General features: G+C 43.7%; 1 protein-coding gene across 3 annotated transcripts in view; it reads right to left on the bottom strand.

The window, feature by feature from the left end:
- Positions 1 to 3,706: 3,706 nt before the first annotated feature.
- The window catches only part of LUZP1 (leucine zipper protein 1), a 70,547-nt gene continuing 57,831 nt past the window's right edge, over positions 3,707 to 16,422 (bottom strand). For all 3 annotated transcript variants that reach the window (XM_072979607.2, XM_020812911.3, XM_020812909.3), the window contains 3 exons: positions 12,965 to 16,238; positions 7,995 to 8,188; positions 3,707 to 6,708 (listed from right to left, as the gene is read on the bottom strand). In XM_072979607.2, the coding sequence (XP_072835708.2) occupies positions 8,006 to 8,188; positions 12,965 to 16,132 (3,351 nt within the window). In that variant the 5' untranslated portion in view covers positions 16,133 to 16,238 and the 3' untranslated portion in view covers positions 3,707 to 6,708; positions 7,995 to 8,005. The remainder of the gene's footprint in view (positions 6,709 to 7,994; positions 8,189 to 12,964; positions 16,239 to 16,422) is intronic.

Here is a 16,422-nt window from a genome sequence, read left to right as displayed (position 1 = left end):
TATTGATTATGTACTGTAGAACAGACAGTATTAGTCAGAAGATAACATGCAGACAAACATTTGTGTTGAAACATAGCATGCAGACATGTTTCTCTGTGTAACTAGCAGGTTAAGTCCTGCCTGCTGTTCAGTGGACAGGCATGTTTGGAAGGTGTAGGAGCTGGGCTTTCCCTTGTCTGAACATGCTACCATTACAGTGCTTCTGTTTGAGTTGGGGTAGCGTGATCGGGACAGTGCTGGTAGGATGCTGGGTTTTAGGAGGCTGCATGTTCTGAATTGTACTTCCTGTTTCTTAACCCAAAAATGGGGGGGGGGGGAATAGAAGACAGGAGATGCTCATTTGCCTTTTGCACAGAAGTCTCAAAATTTGGCAATCCCTTTCCACCTAGTCTTAACATTAGCAAATAGAAAAATATATTTTCATCTCTTAAAAATACATTCCACACCATCTGTAGGATTCTTAAGGGTTAATAAATGGCAAGAAGACCAACATGGCTTTCCCTTTGGGCAGATGTAGAAGACATACTGTGTTTCCACAGCTACAAAAAGAGTGAGCAGATCCTTTGGTCTCTAGCCAAGAGGAAAGAAAAAGAGGAGGAAGGGTGGCACCGTTGTCCCTTTTCCCTCTTTGCATATCAAATTGGGGTTTCAAGCAGCAAAATCTCCTATGGCCTCTTCCAGTGATGCCTAGGGTGGAGAGATAGCATCAGGTAAGCCTTGCTGTATTATGACACCCACCTAAGACTGGGTGAGGGATGATTTCAAAGTCTGAGACATTGCCCTGCTGCTATATACAGTGATGCCTCGCTTAACGAGCGCACTGTTTAACGACGAATCCGCATAGCGACGTCACAATTGCGATCGCAAAAGCAATCACATTGCGATGTTTAGATAGGGAAAAAATCACTTTGCAACGATCGGTAAGCGTTTTGCTTACCAATTTTCGCATAGCGATTTTTAAAAAACAGCTGATCGGCGGTTCCAAATTGGCCACCAGGCGCCCAAAATGGCCACGCGCAGCCATTTTTGCACCAAGGGTGCAAAAATGGCAGCGCTATGGGGAAACATCGCACAACGGTGAGTTTAGGAGCCATAGGAACGCATTAAACTAAGTTTAATGTGTTTCTATGGCGTTTTCAGTTCCGTATAGCGATGTTTCCCCATAGCGACGGTTACTCCGGAACGGATTAACCTCGCTATGCGGGGCACCACTGTATACAGGTTTCTTCTGACTTACGGCTAAACCCCTAAATTATTGGCACTCAGACATCAATTATATCACAGAATCAGAAACGGAACTCTTAATGGGATATGAATTTATGATGAAGCTGCCTCATACTTGGTCATCTCAATGATTGCTCACTCTGAATGGCAGCCACTCTCTCAACCTGGGATTGTTTTCCACGCATAACTGCTGTTCAGCCACCACATTATGGCCTCTTCCTAGGTCTTGACAAGAGCTGCAAATTTACCTTTTTCAATGAAGGGGAGATTAAGGAGCAAGGTTGATGAGGCTATACTGTGCAGGCTATATACGAAGATAGCTCTCCTGTTCTTCCAGTTGAAAGAAGATGGATTTTTAACAGGGAAAAGAAGGGAATTAGCATTTGCAGCATATACAGTTGCAACATGGGGGGTGATTTCACACACATTTTTAGTGTGAGAAGGTCCCTGTGGGATCCATTATTGTATTTATTTATGCTATTGCTAAAAGCAAATATCAAGTTGCCAAACTACATATTTACAGATACACTTTAGTTTGTTTTCTTAAAAGTGTGTAGGTTGAGCTGAACAAATATCCAATTCCTGAAAACACCATTTACGTTCAACAATACAGTCAGCTTGTATTGCGCTCAGGGTTTGAGTATTTATGGATTTTTTAAAAAAATAATCTTCCCATTTTCATAGGATAATTAACCAGATGACATGTAACCTATACTATAATGATTATTTACATTCATTATCCATCCTAGCAAATGTTGAGCCTAATTATAAAATCATGATTAGAGGAAAGGTTCAGGGGGTAGGGAATCTTTGGCTTTCCAAACAATGAACAAAACCATGCGGGGGGGGGCAGTAGCGGACAAATCTCTTGGAGCCTCTCACTTTATTTTTCTCACTATCTATGTCATAGGCCTGATCACCGAGAAACAGACTCCTGGTTTAAATAAGTAAGGTAAAATATTTTACAAGCTCCAAAAGAAATCTCTGAGATGCTCATTGCTCTTTGTCCCAGCTATTCAAGTATACTGCAAGATAAACACATCATAAAAATACAATCTGCTCCTCTATATGTCAGACAGAACAGCTGGGATGAACCTGAAGCAGCAGCTGTTTATTAGGAACAAGAATTGTTCCCCACTCATCTCGATATGTTGAGGTTGGTTGTGTTAGGAGATCTCACAAAGCTCCTTAGCTGAGAGCACTAAATGCTGAAGGAACTTGTGACCAGGGATGGAGCCACAAGTGACATAAACAGCATCGTTCTCTGTACATTTGCAGTAGTAATGTTGAACTTGTGACACTAAAGCACAAAATACCAATTTTAAATTCAAATTAATGCTGCTATCAAGCTAACAATGAAAACATTCATATGTTAGCTTATGATTGTCATTCTTATATTTTTTAAAACGGGACTATTTCCCCACTCATTTTAGCATAGGATTTCTGCATGAGAATGGGTTGGGATCCTTTTGGCCCTCCAGATGTGTGGGTGTTTTTTTGTTGTCGTTTTTTAATGACCACATTTACCTTGCTGGCTGGTAAGTCCAAGGTACCTCATGGACCGAAGGTTACCAACCCTCTACATCAGACAACCGTGGGAACAAGAATGGGAAACAATTTTCTACCGGAGACCCTTTGCTTCTACAAGGTGTTACTTCAGGTATTTTTCATTAACTCCCAGAAACCCAGCATGACTGGTGGTAAGTGATTATAGGCATTGTTTGGCAAAAAGTGCTTCCACCCATTCTAAGGGCACCCAAGTTTCACTACACTATGACAATGGGTGCAATTTCATCATGTAGGGAAGAGCAATGAGCAGTGGAAGTAGTGGGATCCTATTTATAAGACACCTAAATATAATTACGCATCACACAAATTCCAGGCGACTGTATTTTCACAAATAAGTCTGCTTTAGGAAGGTGTTATAAATTGCTAATAAATTAGCGCTGCTGCATTTGTGGCCCAGCCAAGGGAAGAATTCAGGTAACAACACAGCACACATCCATTGGTGGTTTGCTTCAAATTTCAAGTATGTTGCAATCCAAGAGTTGATGTGCCCAGCTTTGGAAGAATGAAACTGCTTGTGTTATATGGCAGATACTAAAGTGCTTTTTCTAAGAAAAATCAACAGCAGAATAGCTTTAGTTTTTTTTTTAGCACATCCCCCCGATTAATCTACAAATATGTTTATCACTGTTGATGTATGCATGTTTTATTAATGTAAAATGGCTGCCTGAGAGCTATTACTAAAAGACCGAAACCTTTATGTAAACATGCTAACCCACCCACCCCCATTGCAAGCAAGCTGACTCACCATATGACTTCATTCTCATCTCAACTCCATGTGAACTAGCCCTGGGAGAGAGGCACTGTGACACACCAGTAATCTCTGAATTAAAATGGTACTGTAGGTATGATAACATTGCAGATATAACGAAGCACAGAATAAAAGGTACTAGACCTAGAAACCACAAAAACCATGTAGAAGTGAGTAATATGTAATCTCATTAACAGTTGAGTTGATTGTTCAAATATGGCTTATGGCTTCAAGATCTTTCATGGGCCTTCATAATGACCAGCAGGCAAATATATACAAGAATACACAAATACAAATGTTTCGCACAGTTTCTAAACACAGAGTTTAGATGTCATTTTCCTTTTGACGCACAAAAAAGAATACAAACCATCACCCCACTGTGAAATAGGAATATGTGGCAATGGTATCATTTTATTAGCCAGAGTAAAGACATGTAAACTTTTTTTTTTGCACCTCAGAAAGCTCACGTCTGCACCTTGGCTTACTGGGAACTTTGCTAGCTTGTCTTAACAAACTGTACCCATTGCCCACATGCTGTGCCTCACATGTTCACAAACAGATCAAGTGTGGACTGCTGCATAAAACCTGGTGTACGAGGAAAGGCCCAGTATGTAGGTATGATTGCTTAAAGGCTCAAGATATTAAAAGGCAAAAAAGTGAATGCTCAGACATTCCCTTGTTTTGAAACACTAGATATTCAACGTTATTGCCTTTCAAACAAGCAACAGACAGGATGTAACTGGCATGTTCAAGAGCTAGACAGAAATGCCAAATGGATTGTGAATCACTGCTCAGCCAAAAAAGTGGGTTCACTTCCCACTTAACATTTAAAGATCATTTTGTTCCCGATTCCTGTGAGTGATCATTGTGATGGAACGGCTGCCAACATATATTTGATTCATTTAACCTTCACTTGGAGGAAGTGGGGAGGCATTTATACGCTGCACTACTGTATCTCTAGTCCAGATGATCAAACAAATGCTGGGTAAATTAGGCAGTGAGCTGGAGCCAGATGGGAGAGAGGAAAAGTGGATTTATTCCATGTAAGGACAAAGTGGTATTACGGCTTGAACTCAGCTAGAGTGTGCCCATCACAGTCTAAAAAAAAAAAAAGGGGGGGAGGAGGAATAGTCAAGGTCTAATATTAATCTGACTTTAGATGCAAATCTTGGAGTGGAAAGGGATTTACTGGGATATAATCACAAGTCTTAAACCTGTGTTTCCTTCTTGCTAATGTCCATGGGGGGGGGGGGTTTGCAGGGAGAACAGGTGGATGTGTTGAGAACGAGACTTTAAAAAAGAGGACACATAGATGAGGAGTTATATACCCTGTTCCTGTCTCTCGGTATGTTCCTGTAAACCCCCTCATCAAATGTAATCATCTCATCAACATATGCATGTTGGTATTTAAAAAAAGGTGGCTTCAAAAGGTCCTTTCCACATACACACAAATGTCTGTTTGGGCATGACAAATGGTATTACCTACATGTGTGAATGAGGCCCTGAAAATTAACATCCAAAGGATTTCCTGCACTGCCTCCAAGTATCTTGATAGCCAGTGCTTTTCACTGGCATTCTTTCCCAACCTGGTGCCTTCCAGATGTTTTGGACTACAGCTCCTATCATCCCTGACCACTTACCATGCTGGATGGGGCCAATGGGAGTTGTGATCCACAACATCCATAGGGCTGCTTTACACATTCAGCAAGTCATTCCATTTTGTCCAGGGACCCTAAACAGAGCAGCACACAAGTGTATCGCAAACTTTTAAGCTTGCAGTAGTAAACTGGATGCATTGATGGAGCAGGAGGCAAGCATGAAGACTTTCAGTACAGCAGCACCTGAGCCTTTTTGTGCAAAACACATGAAGGAAGACAGAGCAGATGTGTAAGTCATGGTTGCCAGGGCAGCAGTGGGTGCAAAGTTGAGTCAGCTGACTTGAGTATGGAAGGAGGGCAATTACTGTGTCCCTGGGCGCGTCTCTACTGGTCCCTTTGCCCGTGCAAGTGAAGAGTGAGGTAGCAGAAACAAAGAAATGTGTCTCCCCTGCACCAATCCTGCAAATAGACTGAGATGCTCAGCAAAGGAGGCTCTTCTTCCCCACCCCTTTGGCCAGTTACTCCCCAAACCCCAATACCTATGCCAGTGAGAAAGAACTATACAATGTGTGTTGAGACTGCAAGCAATTTGTTCAAGTAACACAATAGGAGAAAGCCCCCCCCCCCCCGCTTGGCTTGGGGCAACATTTGATTGCAGCGCTATCTAATTCAGTCCAGCCAGGGTCTACATAACTGGTTCTTGCTAGTCCTGCAGTCTGAGAAACAAGAATATGCCTCACAGTCAAGGAGAAGAAGCACCAGTTTCATGGAAAGCAAGAAAGATGCTCCCTCAGCCCCTGACTTGCAGAGGCAACAGTGGATGACGACGGTGTGTTTCAGTTTATTGCTTCTATGTTGGACTCAGACAAAACGTTCTTGGTGAGGGGTCCAGCAGTGCAGTTGGAATGGGTGGGATGGAAGATCAGAGTGGCCTGAGGTGAAGCAATGGCCCTCTCTCCCCAAACTGTCCCTTTTGCAGATGCATCTCAGAGATGCTTGAGGCATCACACCATGGGGCATCCAGGTTAAGTGTAACCTGTTCTCTGGAGACGGAAGAGCATAAATTCATGATGAATGACGGACACTCCTGTTGGGCCAATCCATGGCTTTTGTGTAGGTTCTGGGCTCCTTAAGCTCCTGCAGATAGATGCACCTGGGATAACTCTCCATTGGCAAAGGCTACCAAAACCAACAGACACAAAAAAGTGCTTGCTCCTCCAGGAAATATTCAAGAAGAAGACGGAGTTCACATCCATCTTCTCCAGGACGCCTCTGGAGCCACGGCTGGTTATTGTTCATTCAAGCTTGCTATGATGATGGAATGAGATTCCCCTGAGCAACATCCCTGCAGCTTCCTCCATGAAGGAGAACAAAACACAAAGCCACCTTTAAAATAAAATATTTAAAAATCTTCCCAAGGCTATGTGAGGGGCTTGGCCTTGAGTCTTAAAGGAGTTAAAAGTCAGACACTGTACACTTCCCAGTGGTGGACTGGCTGCAGGGAAGGCCAGCATTGGGAGAAGGATGAAGTTCAACTTCTGGAGATCATGCAGCTGGAGTGGGAAAGACCTTGGGACAAGGAGGAGAGAGGGAAAAAGCAGTTGCATCAAGCACTGGGTTTGTGGATTTGCACAGCTCATCAACACATTCAAAATCAGATTTGTGCTGCCAATCTGGTGACTAAAAAAGGAGTGCACACACTGTGAATTGAGTGCTCACACACTGCTAAAGGTGAGACAAGAACAAAGGAATTAATCCAAGCTTAGCTTTTCTCGTGCTTGCAGCCAAAGGCACAGATGTTGGGTCACTAGACTAGAAGTATGGAAAGAGCCTTGCTGGATCAGAGCAGGAGGCTCCCTGGTGCAGCACTCTTGCTTCCCAAAGAGGCCAAAGAGAAGGCCATAGGTAGGACACCAAGGCCTAGGGAGTAGCCAACAGGTGGGGAATATAAATCATCCTGCATATGTTGTTTGGCTGCACTTCCCATCAGCCCTAGCCAGTTCAACAGTATCTGGAGACACAAACAGCCACCTCAGATTTCTGGTCCCTGCTGTAGCCTTTGCCCATCATGTTGAAAAACTGGTACCCTGAATCATGGGGTTCCACTGACAGACAGTTGCTGCTCATAAACTTCTCCTTGATGACAGCCTTCCCCAGCCTGAACCTCTGCAGATGGTTGAACTACAACTCCCATCATATCCTGTGAACTGTAGTCCAACACATCATATTGGGGAAGATGGCTCTGAGTTTGCCTACTGTGTTATAATTGCAGGAGACAATTTTGTTCCAGGTAGGGCAAGAAAAGTATATTAACATTCCAAATGACATCTCAGATTAAGTAAGGAAGAAAGCATCTTAATAATCATAAACATAGTAATTATTAAGTAAGGAAGAAAGTATCTTAATAATCGTAAACATAGTAATCTTCATCACCATAACTGTTGTTGCTGTTATTGTTTACATTTTTATCCTACCCTTCCCAAAAAATGCAGCAGAGCACACGTGTTTTATATCACTCCACTACATCCTCACAACAATCGTACAAGACAGGTCAGTCTCAGAATGTGTGACCAGCCCATTCAAATTCCCTGATCCTTGATCACAATGCCAAACTGACCCATCCTGTATAAAAAAGACAAGCCTCCCTGGAGTACACAAATACACTGGAGTGTTGGCAGCTAGCACGGCCACAACTAGGATGCCTGTAAGATTCTGACAGGTATAGTACAAAAAGAAAAGAAAAAAACGACCCCAGGCTCCAAGCCCTGCGGCCGACTAAACAGACTGTTGAGATGCTGCAACCTCTACAGCAGCATCTCTTCCTGCCATCACCTCTGCTACCAAAGCCCACCTACCCTTGGCTGGTTCAGTTGTCTTCCGAATAGCCTTTGGACCAATATCTCCTTTCCTCGTCTTTGCTGCCCGGCAGTTGGCGGTGCATCTCCAGCCTGGCATTCGGTCTCTTCCTTGGCGTCTCTGCCCAAGCAAGCTGCTCAGTGGAGCCAAAAGGTTTTCTTCTGGAACTAGGAACAAAATCTTTGTTTTCATCCTGTAGCAAAATCAGGGGTGGGGGTGGGGGGAGAGATTGGGTGCTTTAAAATAGGATGTAGCCCCTGCTGGAGTCACTTCCAGCCAAACAACACAAAGCCCTCTTCCTTCCCAAAGGTGACCTTCTGCTCCTTCAGAGCACCACATCTTGCTTGGAAAAGTTATTAAAGAGGACCAAAATTCCCAGCATCATCCCTTTCCCAAGATTTGCTAAATCTGGTTCTCAACAAAACATGTTCTGGGGCAAAACCAGAAGTCAATGTTTGTATACTTTAACATACTGTGTTTGATCCATTCAGTAGTCACTGCTGTTTGCTTTATATACTGTCCTTTAATATTGTAAGCCACCTTGGGTCCTTTTTGACAAGAAAGATGGGGTAAAAATGTCATTTGTTCATTGATAAACAAACAAACAAATAAATAAATGTTCCACTAGTTCAAATACTATGCTAAAGTAAGTTGCAGTTATAGTAGGCTTATTTGAAATCTTTTGTCTTTGCTGGAGGGAAGGTGAGGTACACAGGACATGAAGGATGCAAACATTGTCACATTGTACAAGAACAAAGGAGACTGGGGTGACCGCAATATGTGGCATCTCTCTTCTCAGCGTTGCAGGGAAGCTGCTTGCACGTGTTGTGCTGAAGAGGCTCCAGGTGCTTGCAGACAGAGTCTATCCAGTGTGGATTTTGAGCTAATAGATCCACCACTGACATGGTATTCTCCTTCAGACAGTTGCAGGAGAAATGCAGGGAACGACGACGGCCACTCTTTGTGGCCTTCATAGATCTCACAAAGGCCTTTGATTTGGTTAGCAGGGATGGCCTTTTTAAAATACTTCCCAAGACTGTGTGCCCACTTTGACTCCTTAACATCATCAAGTCCTTTCATGAGGAAATGAAGGACACTGTAGTTTTTGATGGCTCAACATCAGATCCCTTTGACATCCGAAGTGGAGTGAAACAGGGTTGTGTCCTCGCGCCGACCCTTTTTGGGATCTTTTTTGCTGTCATGCTGAAGCAGGTCTTTGGAACTGCAACCGAAGATGTCTATCGCTGGACTAGATCAGACGGAAAGCTCTTTAATCTCTCTAGACTGAGAGCGAAGACCAAAGTCCAGCTGAAATGCATGCGGGACTTGCTCTTCGCAGATGATGCAGCTGTTGTTACCCACTCTGCTGAAGACCTCCAACCTTGGGTCTCCGGATGTTTTTGCACTACAATTCCCAGATGCCTTCACTACTTCCTGTGCTGGCCAGGATTTCTGGGTGTTGTAGTCCAAGAACATCTGAGGACCCAAAGAAGACCTCCAATTCATGAATCACTTTAGCAAGGCCTGCCAAGATTTTGGATAAACAATCGGCCTGAAGAAAGCAGTTTTGATCCTCACTATAACTCTTTTCCATGGTGCTTCCTCCATTAGGCTTGCACTCTCCTCTGCGCTCTCCTCTTCTGCCTTCCCTTCTTGTTCTTCCACCTCCAGTGCCTCCATTGACTACTGCTGCTGCTCAAGAGTTTTGTCAATGTATACTTCATCCTCCCTTATAGCCTTAAGTGTGGCTACTCGCTGCTTTAGTTCTCTCACTTTTTCTTCTAACAGTGCCACCAGTTCACTCTTCCTGCATGTGTATGTTGTGTTACAATCAGGCACAAAGATCAACATTGCACAAATTTTGCAGGTCACCACAACTGAGGTGTATCTTCCCTCCATAATCCCTACTAGCTCCTTGCTTTGATCTGTTTGTCTATGAATGCCTCTTCCTTTATTTTGTTACCTTGAATGTAGCTGGAATAATCCACTAAAAAAACCAAAGATTTTGTTAGGAGCCTCCCTTGAAAAACTCCCTCATGAAACTTCTGTTAGCAATTCCTGTTTGCTCACTATGGTAGCAAACTCCCTGGGTCTGCCTCAGCTTTATTCGTCAGCTATATTCTATTAGGAGTCAGTAATCAAAAAGGCCCTCCCAGAACTCACAGCTACTACTTACAGCTCTCAGTAGTAATCAGGATACACCCCTTCCTGTTGCTGAGCACCCGGCCCTTCCTTATCCCAGTAGGTCATATTGAGATTAAGGCACAATCTAGACAGTTTCAGTTAATTATGGCCTAAGGATGTAGACAAGACATTGGCATGCTGTAAAACTACAGTACTACCTCTTTTTTCGATCCTTGCCCATCTTGGCTATTAAAATCTGTCAAAGATACAATGCTAGAATGGGCCATGCCTGTCATCAATGCTTCTGTTCAGGAAGGCCACGTGGCCTCCTGTTTAAAAGAAACTATAACACCCATTCTTAAGAAAACTAATTTGGCAACTGATGATTTGAATGACAGACCCACCTCAAATTTCCCATTTTTGGACAAGTTACTTGAGAGGGTGGTGGCTGATCAGTGACAGGCATTCTTGGAATTAGTGGATAGTCTGGATCTATTTCAATTGGGATTTAGGCCATGGTGTGATACTGAAACAGCACTGGTCACGGTGCAAGTTAATTTCCTATGGGTGGCAGACAGGAAGAGTGTAACCTGCTGGTCCTCCTGGATCTGTCTGCGACCTTCATTAATGTTGATCATTAATAGCCTGGGATTAATAGCCTGGGAAGGCTATTGAAGTCAGGGATTGTGGGCTCTGTTCACTGCTGGCTTCAGCCTTCTTTGATGGTCAAGCCTACATGGTGCAGCTTAGGGATGCCATATCCATCACCAGATCTCTTCTATGGCGTCCCATAGGAATCAACCATCTCCCCAGTGCTTTTTAACATCTATATGAAGCTGCTAGGAGAAGTCATAGAAAGATTTTGGGCATGCTGTCACTAGTATGGTTAGAGGGAAACTTACCTGGCCTTGATGGGGTTGCAACTACCCTGAAGGATCAAGTCCACAGCCTGGGGATACTCATACATAATTCAAATAAATAAATAGACCTGTGCTGAATAGGGTAACACTGCCCCTGAAAACTCAGGTTTCTAGCTTGGCCATATTTCAGGATTCTTCTTTGACGCTGCAGTCTCAGCAGTCACTAGAAATGCATTTAAACAATTAAAACTAGTGCACAACCCATACCTGTTTTCTGAGAAATCTGACTTCACTACAGTAACACACACCTTGGTTACCTCTCATTTAGATTACTGTAATGCACTCGCCATGGGACTGCCTCTGAAGATGGTTCGGAAGCTTCAACTGGTGCAAGATGCTTTGGCCAGACTGTTGACTGGGGCTGGTTACTGGGATGATGTGACACCCGACCTCCAGTTACAACAGTTTCATTGGCTGCTGATGTGTTTTTCTGGACCCTATCCAAAGTGCTAGTCATGATCTTTGAAACCCTTTACGGCTCAGGTCAAACCTATTGGAAAGACCAGTGTCTCCCAGTATGAGCCCCTCCCTGCTGAATTAAGATCCTCAGAGGAGGGCCTTCTCTCAGTCTCATCACTGTCACAAACACATTTAATGAGGACTTGAGAGAGAGAAAGGGCTTTTTTGGCTCCCAGATTATGGAACACCCTTCCTCAAAGGCTGAGGCAGGAACCTTCACTTGCTTTTAACTATTTATGGATTTTAAATATTTGTGTATGCTGCCTTAGATCCCTACTAGGGGAGAAAGGCAAGATAAAAATAAAACACTTTAAATAATGAACTAAACACACACACACACATACACACACACACACACAGAGGCATTATAAATTCGACCAAAGGAGAAAGATAACAAAACATTGCAAAGAGTAAATGTCACTAAGGAGAGAGAGGGAGAGAGAGAGGAGAAGCTCAACACACTGAAGACTAGCAATTTCAACAGCAACAGCATCTTCCACACAGCTGCTCTTTGTGCAACAGACAGACAGACAGAAACACTGGGGAGCGGGGGGGGGGGCAGGCTCCTGACCCTGAGCTCCCATCTACTATGCCTTAAATTTTCTGGGGTGGTTTTATAAAGGTATAGAAAGTCTTCAGTGTGACTCAGAGAAACCACTAAGAAACTCATAAGCCCACATCTGTCTGTGTCTAGTATACGGAGGCATATTATCATGACAGGTTCCAAAGAGCCCCACTGAAATGAACGGAAACTGCATGTTTACTTCAAGGGGTCTGGAAAGGAGGCCTTCCATCTGGATTATGTCCCCAGTCTCTCTCCTGCAACGCTAGAGATCTTTTACAGACACTGACCAAAATCCTAGTGGGGAAACTGCATGCTTACAGCATCCGGCTCTTTTGCTGTGACCAGAATGTGGGATTGGAGGGGATGGCAATCGACCATCCGAGACGACTCCCCCTCATTGACTACAATCAATGTACAGAAATAACCATGGCCTCTCAGGGCGGTAGCAGCATTGCTACCTGACAGATCCATGTCTGCCCTCAAATGCTCCCAACATGCCCAGACTGGGAGAACACTGCCAGAAGAACATTAAAAGTGGCAGAGCTTCACACAGACATATGAGAGACCTCTGGGGGAACAACTGGCATTTCACAAATGGAATCCCCTCTTTCCAGACAGCACACAGCACATGTGCCACTCTCTAGAGCCATTCAGCCGGCCTCAGATTGCTGTGTTTAAGATTGCTCCCTGTATAAATCAATCAGAGGAGCCAGTGTTATTAGTCTCATATCACAGATGATGGGGCAGGAGCAAAGCTGAAGAGAGGCAGTGACAAAAGCAAGCATTGTCATCCCTCACGCAGTATCACTCTCCTCGCTTGAGTTTTAACCACATTTTGAACTGCAACCATCACTTCATAATGCAAACATTTTAAACTAGAAGAGTGTAAAAAAACACTTACTGGTAACACCGTGCAATTCCAAGCAGCAGTTGATGGAGGCTCACAGGCGTCACTCTTCTGTCTGGGAATCTCAGATACACTTAAGCTACTTTTGGTCCTTCTAGAGTCTGTTTCTGGAGTATTCCAAGAGTTTATGCTGGCACTGGCCCTTCTGGAACTCTGCTCAATTGCATATATACGTGCACTAGTTCCTTCCAGTTTGGCAGGCTCCGTGGATGACCTGTATGGATTCCGAGAGGCCATGTTTTCATCCATTTTGGTTGCAGAGTCTTTCGAAGCCTGCAAACTCTGCCTCGTTTGCCACGCACTCCTGACTGTAACATGCTTCATCTCAGGTGAGTTTTCCTCTGAAGAACCATGACTCTTCCAATTGATTGTCTCCATGGGTGGTTCGCTGTTCTTCTCAAGAGGTTCTGAAGGTTTTATCATAATGTTACTCTTGGAGACTACTGTTTCCACCGTGCTTCTCAAAACAGCATCCCCATTTTTGTCAGTCTCTGGTACCTTCAGGGATACATTGCTTTTGCTAATCGATATCTCGTATGATGTGCCGGCTGCATTTGCTCCCGCAGAGAGCTCATTTGGAATGACTCTGGTATTGCTGGGGGACAGATGCTGCTGTTCCTTGGTGGCTTCGCTGGTGTTGGTCCTTTGAGTGACTGGCTCAGATGGGTAAATAGTGATGCTGCTGGTCATTTTGTGCGACACAGTCTTGAAGACAGGGTGCTGTTTTTCTGAGCTGACTTCTAACCCTGGCCCCGAACCGCCCATGATTTCCTTCACATCCTTTTCCACAATTGCAGGCTTGATGATAACTTTAGATCTCAGAGCTTCCCTTGGACCAAATTGCCTTCTTGATTTTAAACCTTTTGTGGCACCAGTTGCATTTGTTCTGGCTGACCTGCCAAGTTCCTCTTCATTGCATGAACTTTTGCCATTCTCAAATGGAGACGTCCAAATGGCTCCCCTGGGACTTGTGAATTCTCTGGAAACAGGTTCCTTTTTTGCTCCTAAATCAAAAGAAGTAGGTGTGGTTGTGGCTTTACTTGACTCTTCAGCAGTGCTGAATTTGTCATGGCTACCAGGATTGCTAACTTTGGCTCTTGCAGAAGTAGGTTTTAGGCCTCCTTTGTTAGAACTTACAACAGAGATCTGATCCATTTCTTCTTTCCGAGGAATGGGGTGACTCTGCAAGAGATCTTCCTGGCTTCTTGAAATGAGCCAAGACTTTGCTAAAGGTACAGGCTTTGGTATGTCAAGAGAAGCATCAGCAGGCTCTTTTTCTGGAGAGTTAGTTATCTTCACAGAACTATCTTCTAAGTGCTGCCTGTGAGACGAGATAGATGCCGAGGTTTCCATTTTGGAGCCAGTGGATTCAGCAGCTAACATTTCTGCAGAGAGATGATGCCGATAGGATGAAGCAGATCCACTGGGTGACCCACAATTCATTTTTGAGGCACGAGACTCGGGTGATTCTGCAATATGTGCCTTAATTCCCTTTTCGGAAGACAATAGTGTAGTTTCAGCTTTACTGGACTTGTCTTCAGATTCAACAGATTTACAGTGGTAAGTGTCATTCAGCAGCTGGGACGGTTTTTCAATCTTTCCTCGTAATGAACTGTCATTCTTGGGTTTTGAAGAGGCCTTCCAAGTTTTGTGCTCCTGAGCAGCAGGTGGGTAACGGCTAAGCACAGATGGCTGCTCTCTAGATTTTTTCACTTCAGCTGATGGGACGCCACTATCTTTTGGTGAGGGAATGTGTACCCTGTCTAAGGCGGACCTGTCTTCTCCTCGTTTACTATCAGTTGCTAATCTGTCTAATAATGCAGATGTACTAGATGCTTTGGGGGTTCTCCTGCTGTTCAGATTAGAACTTGTAACCTGCTTGCTACCTTGGCCAGAGCCCTCATTGTTGAATGAGAATTCCCGATTGCGAATCCTGTCCCGTCTGTGCTGAGGTGAAAGTTCCCGAGACTTAGGCTTCGAAATGGCTGACTCAGCTGTGACAGCTCTGTGCTTGGGTCTGTCATGCTTGATTCGGCTAGGCACATTCATTTCTTCCGTTTCTGCCTCGCCATTCTCCAGCTCCTTTTGTTTTATCATCTGCATTTTTATTTCTTCAAGCTGGCCTAAGAGGAGCTTATTTTTATTTTGTTCACTCAAATAACTGTCATGCAAGTCATTGTTTTTGGCTCTAAGAGCTTTAAGTTCTTCTTCTAAAGATGCAAAATGTTTGATTTGAATCTTCAGTTTCTCAATTTCTTGGTTGAGGTCCTTCACTTTGTTGTCTTCTTGGTTTTTATTTTTCTGGTTTTCAGATTTGTTTCGAGTTTCATTTTCCACAAGCTTTAGGTAGTCCAAACTCCCTTTTCTTCTGGTTTCTTTTGAGGATAGTGCTGAAGTTGTTAAGTCAACTTCAATCCTCATGTCATTTCTCTCAAGAATACTGTTGGATGATCGTTCCAGCAGGTTTGATGCGTTTCGAGTTTGATCTACCCGATTAAGTTTATTGTTTTGTTCTAGCTTTTGAGTTAACTCTTGTATTAACTTCTCGTTCTGCTTTTCCTTTTCTGTGAAGTGTTTTCTTTCACTAACAAAAACAAGAGCCAGTGATTTCAGTTTTTCCAGCTCACTCACCAAACTCTGTTCAGTTTTATCCAGCCTGTCTTCTGATTGCTCAAGTTCTTTTACTTTTGCCCGAAGAACTTCCAGTTCAGTTGAGATTTTTTTGGTCAGATTTTTCTCTTCATTGAGGCTGAGGCACAGCTGAGTACAGTCATTTTTACTCCGACCAAAGGCCTCCTCAAGTTTCTCCAGTTCTGCCATTCGCTTCTGAAGTCGCTCAATTTCGGTTTTCAGCTCCCGAGTGAGACTTTCTTCCTCCTCAAGTTTTTCCTTCATCAGCTGACACAGTTCCTCAGCTTTTCTGATCTCCTCATCTTTTCCTTCTATTTTCAGAACTCTTTTCCTCAGAGCTTCCACATCAGCCAACATGCTCGAGTTACTACCTTCCGCCTGGATAACTTTGTCCTGCAACTCTAGCAGCTCATCCTCTGCCTTCTGGAGGTTTTTGGTGGCTTCTTCTAGTTCGTCAAGGCGGCGGCTGAGGCTCTGAAGCTTGAAACGCAAATGGCGATTAGATGTTTCTTTATAAGAATAATCCGCCATGTTTCTTCTTGGCTTTTTTCCCTTCTTTGTTTAATGGGTAATAGATTTTTTTGCCACTTTATTGCTCTTGTTGGTTCATAAAGCTTCTTGGGTAGACAACCAGCGCCTGGAAGGAAAGAACAGAAAGTGAATAAAATAGAAAGGATTTTTCCTACTTCAAGAGATGCAACTCAAAAAAAGTTCAGTTCTCAGGTCTAACCTCTAGAATTTACAGATAAGATTTAAACAGATTTCTGGCTGAAACATTAGAATGCCAGTTGGTGGAGACAATCCTGAGCAAGATGGAATCA

Source organism: Pogona vitticeps, chromosome 9, assembly GCF_051106095.1.
Source record: "Pogona vitticeps strain Pit_001003342236 chromosome 9, PviZW2.1, whole genome shotgun sequence".
Classification (NCBI taxonomy): Eukaryota; Metazoa; Chordata; class Lepidosauria; order Squamata; family Agamidae; genus Pogona; species Pogona vitticeps.
Note: the sequence above shows the minus strand (reverse complement) of the source record. Positions and strands in the feature narration are given on the sequence as shown.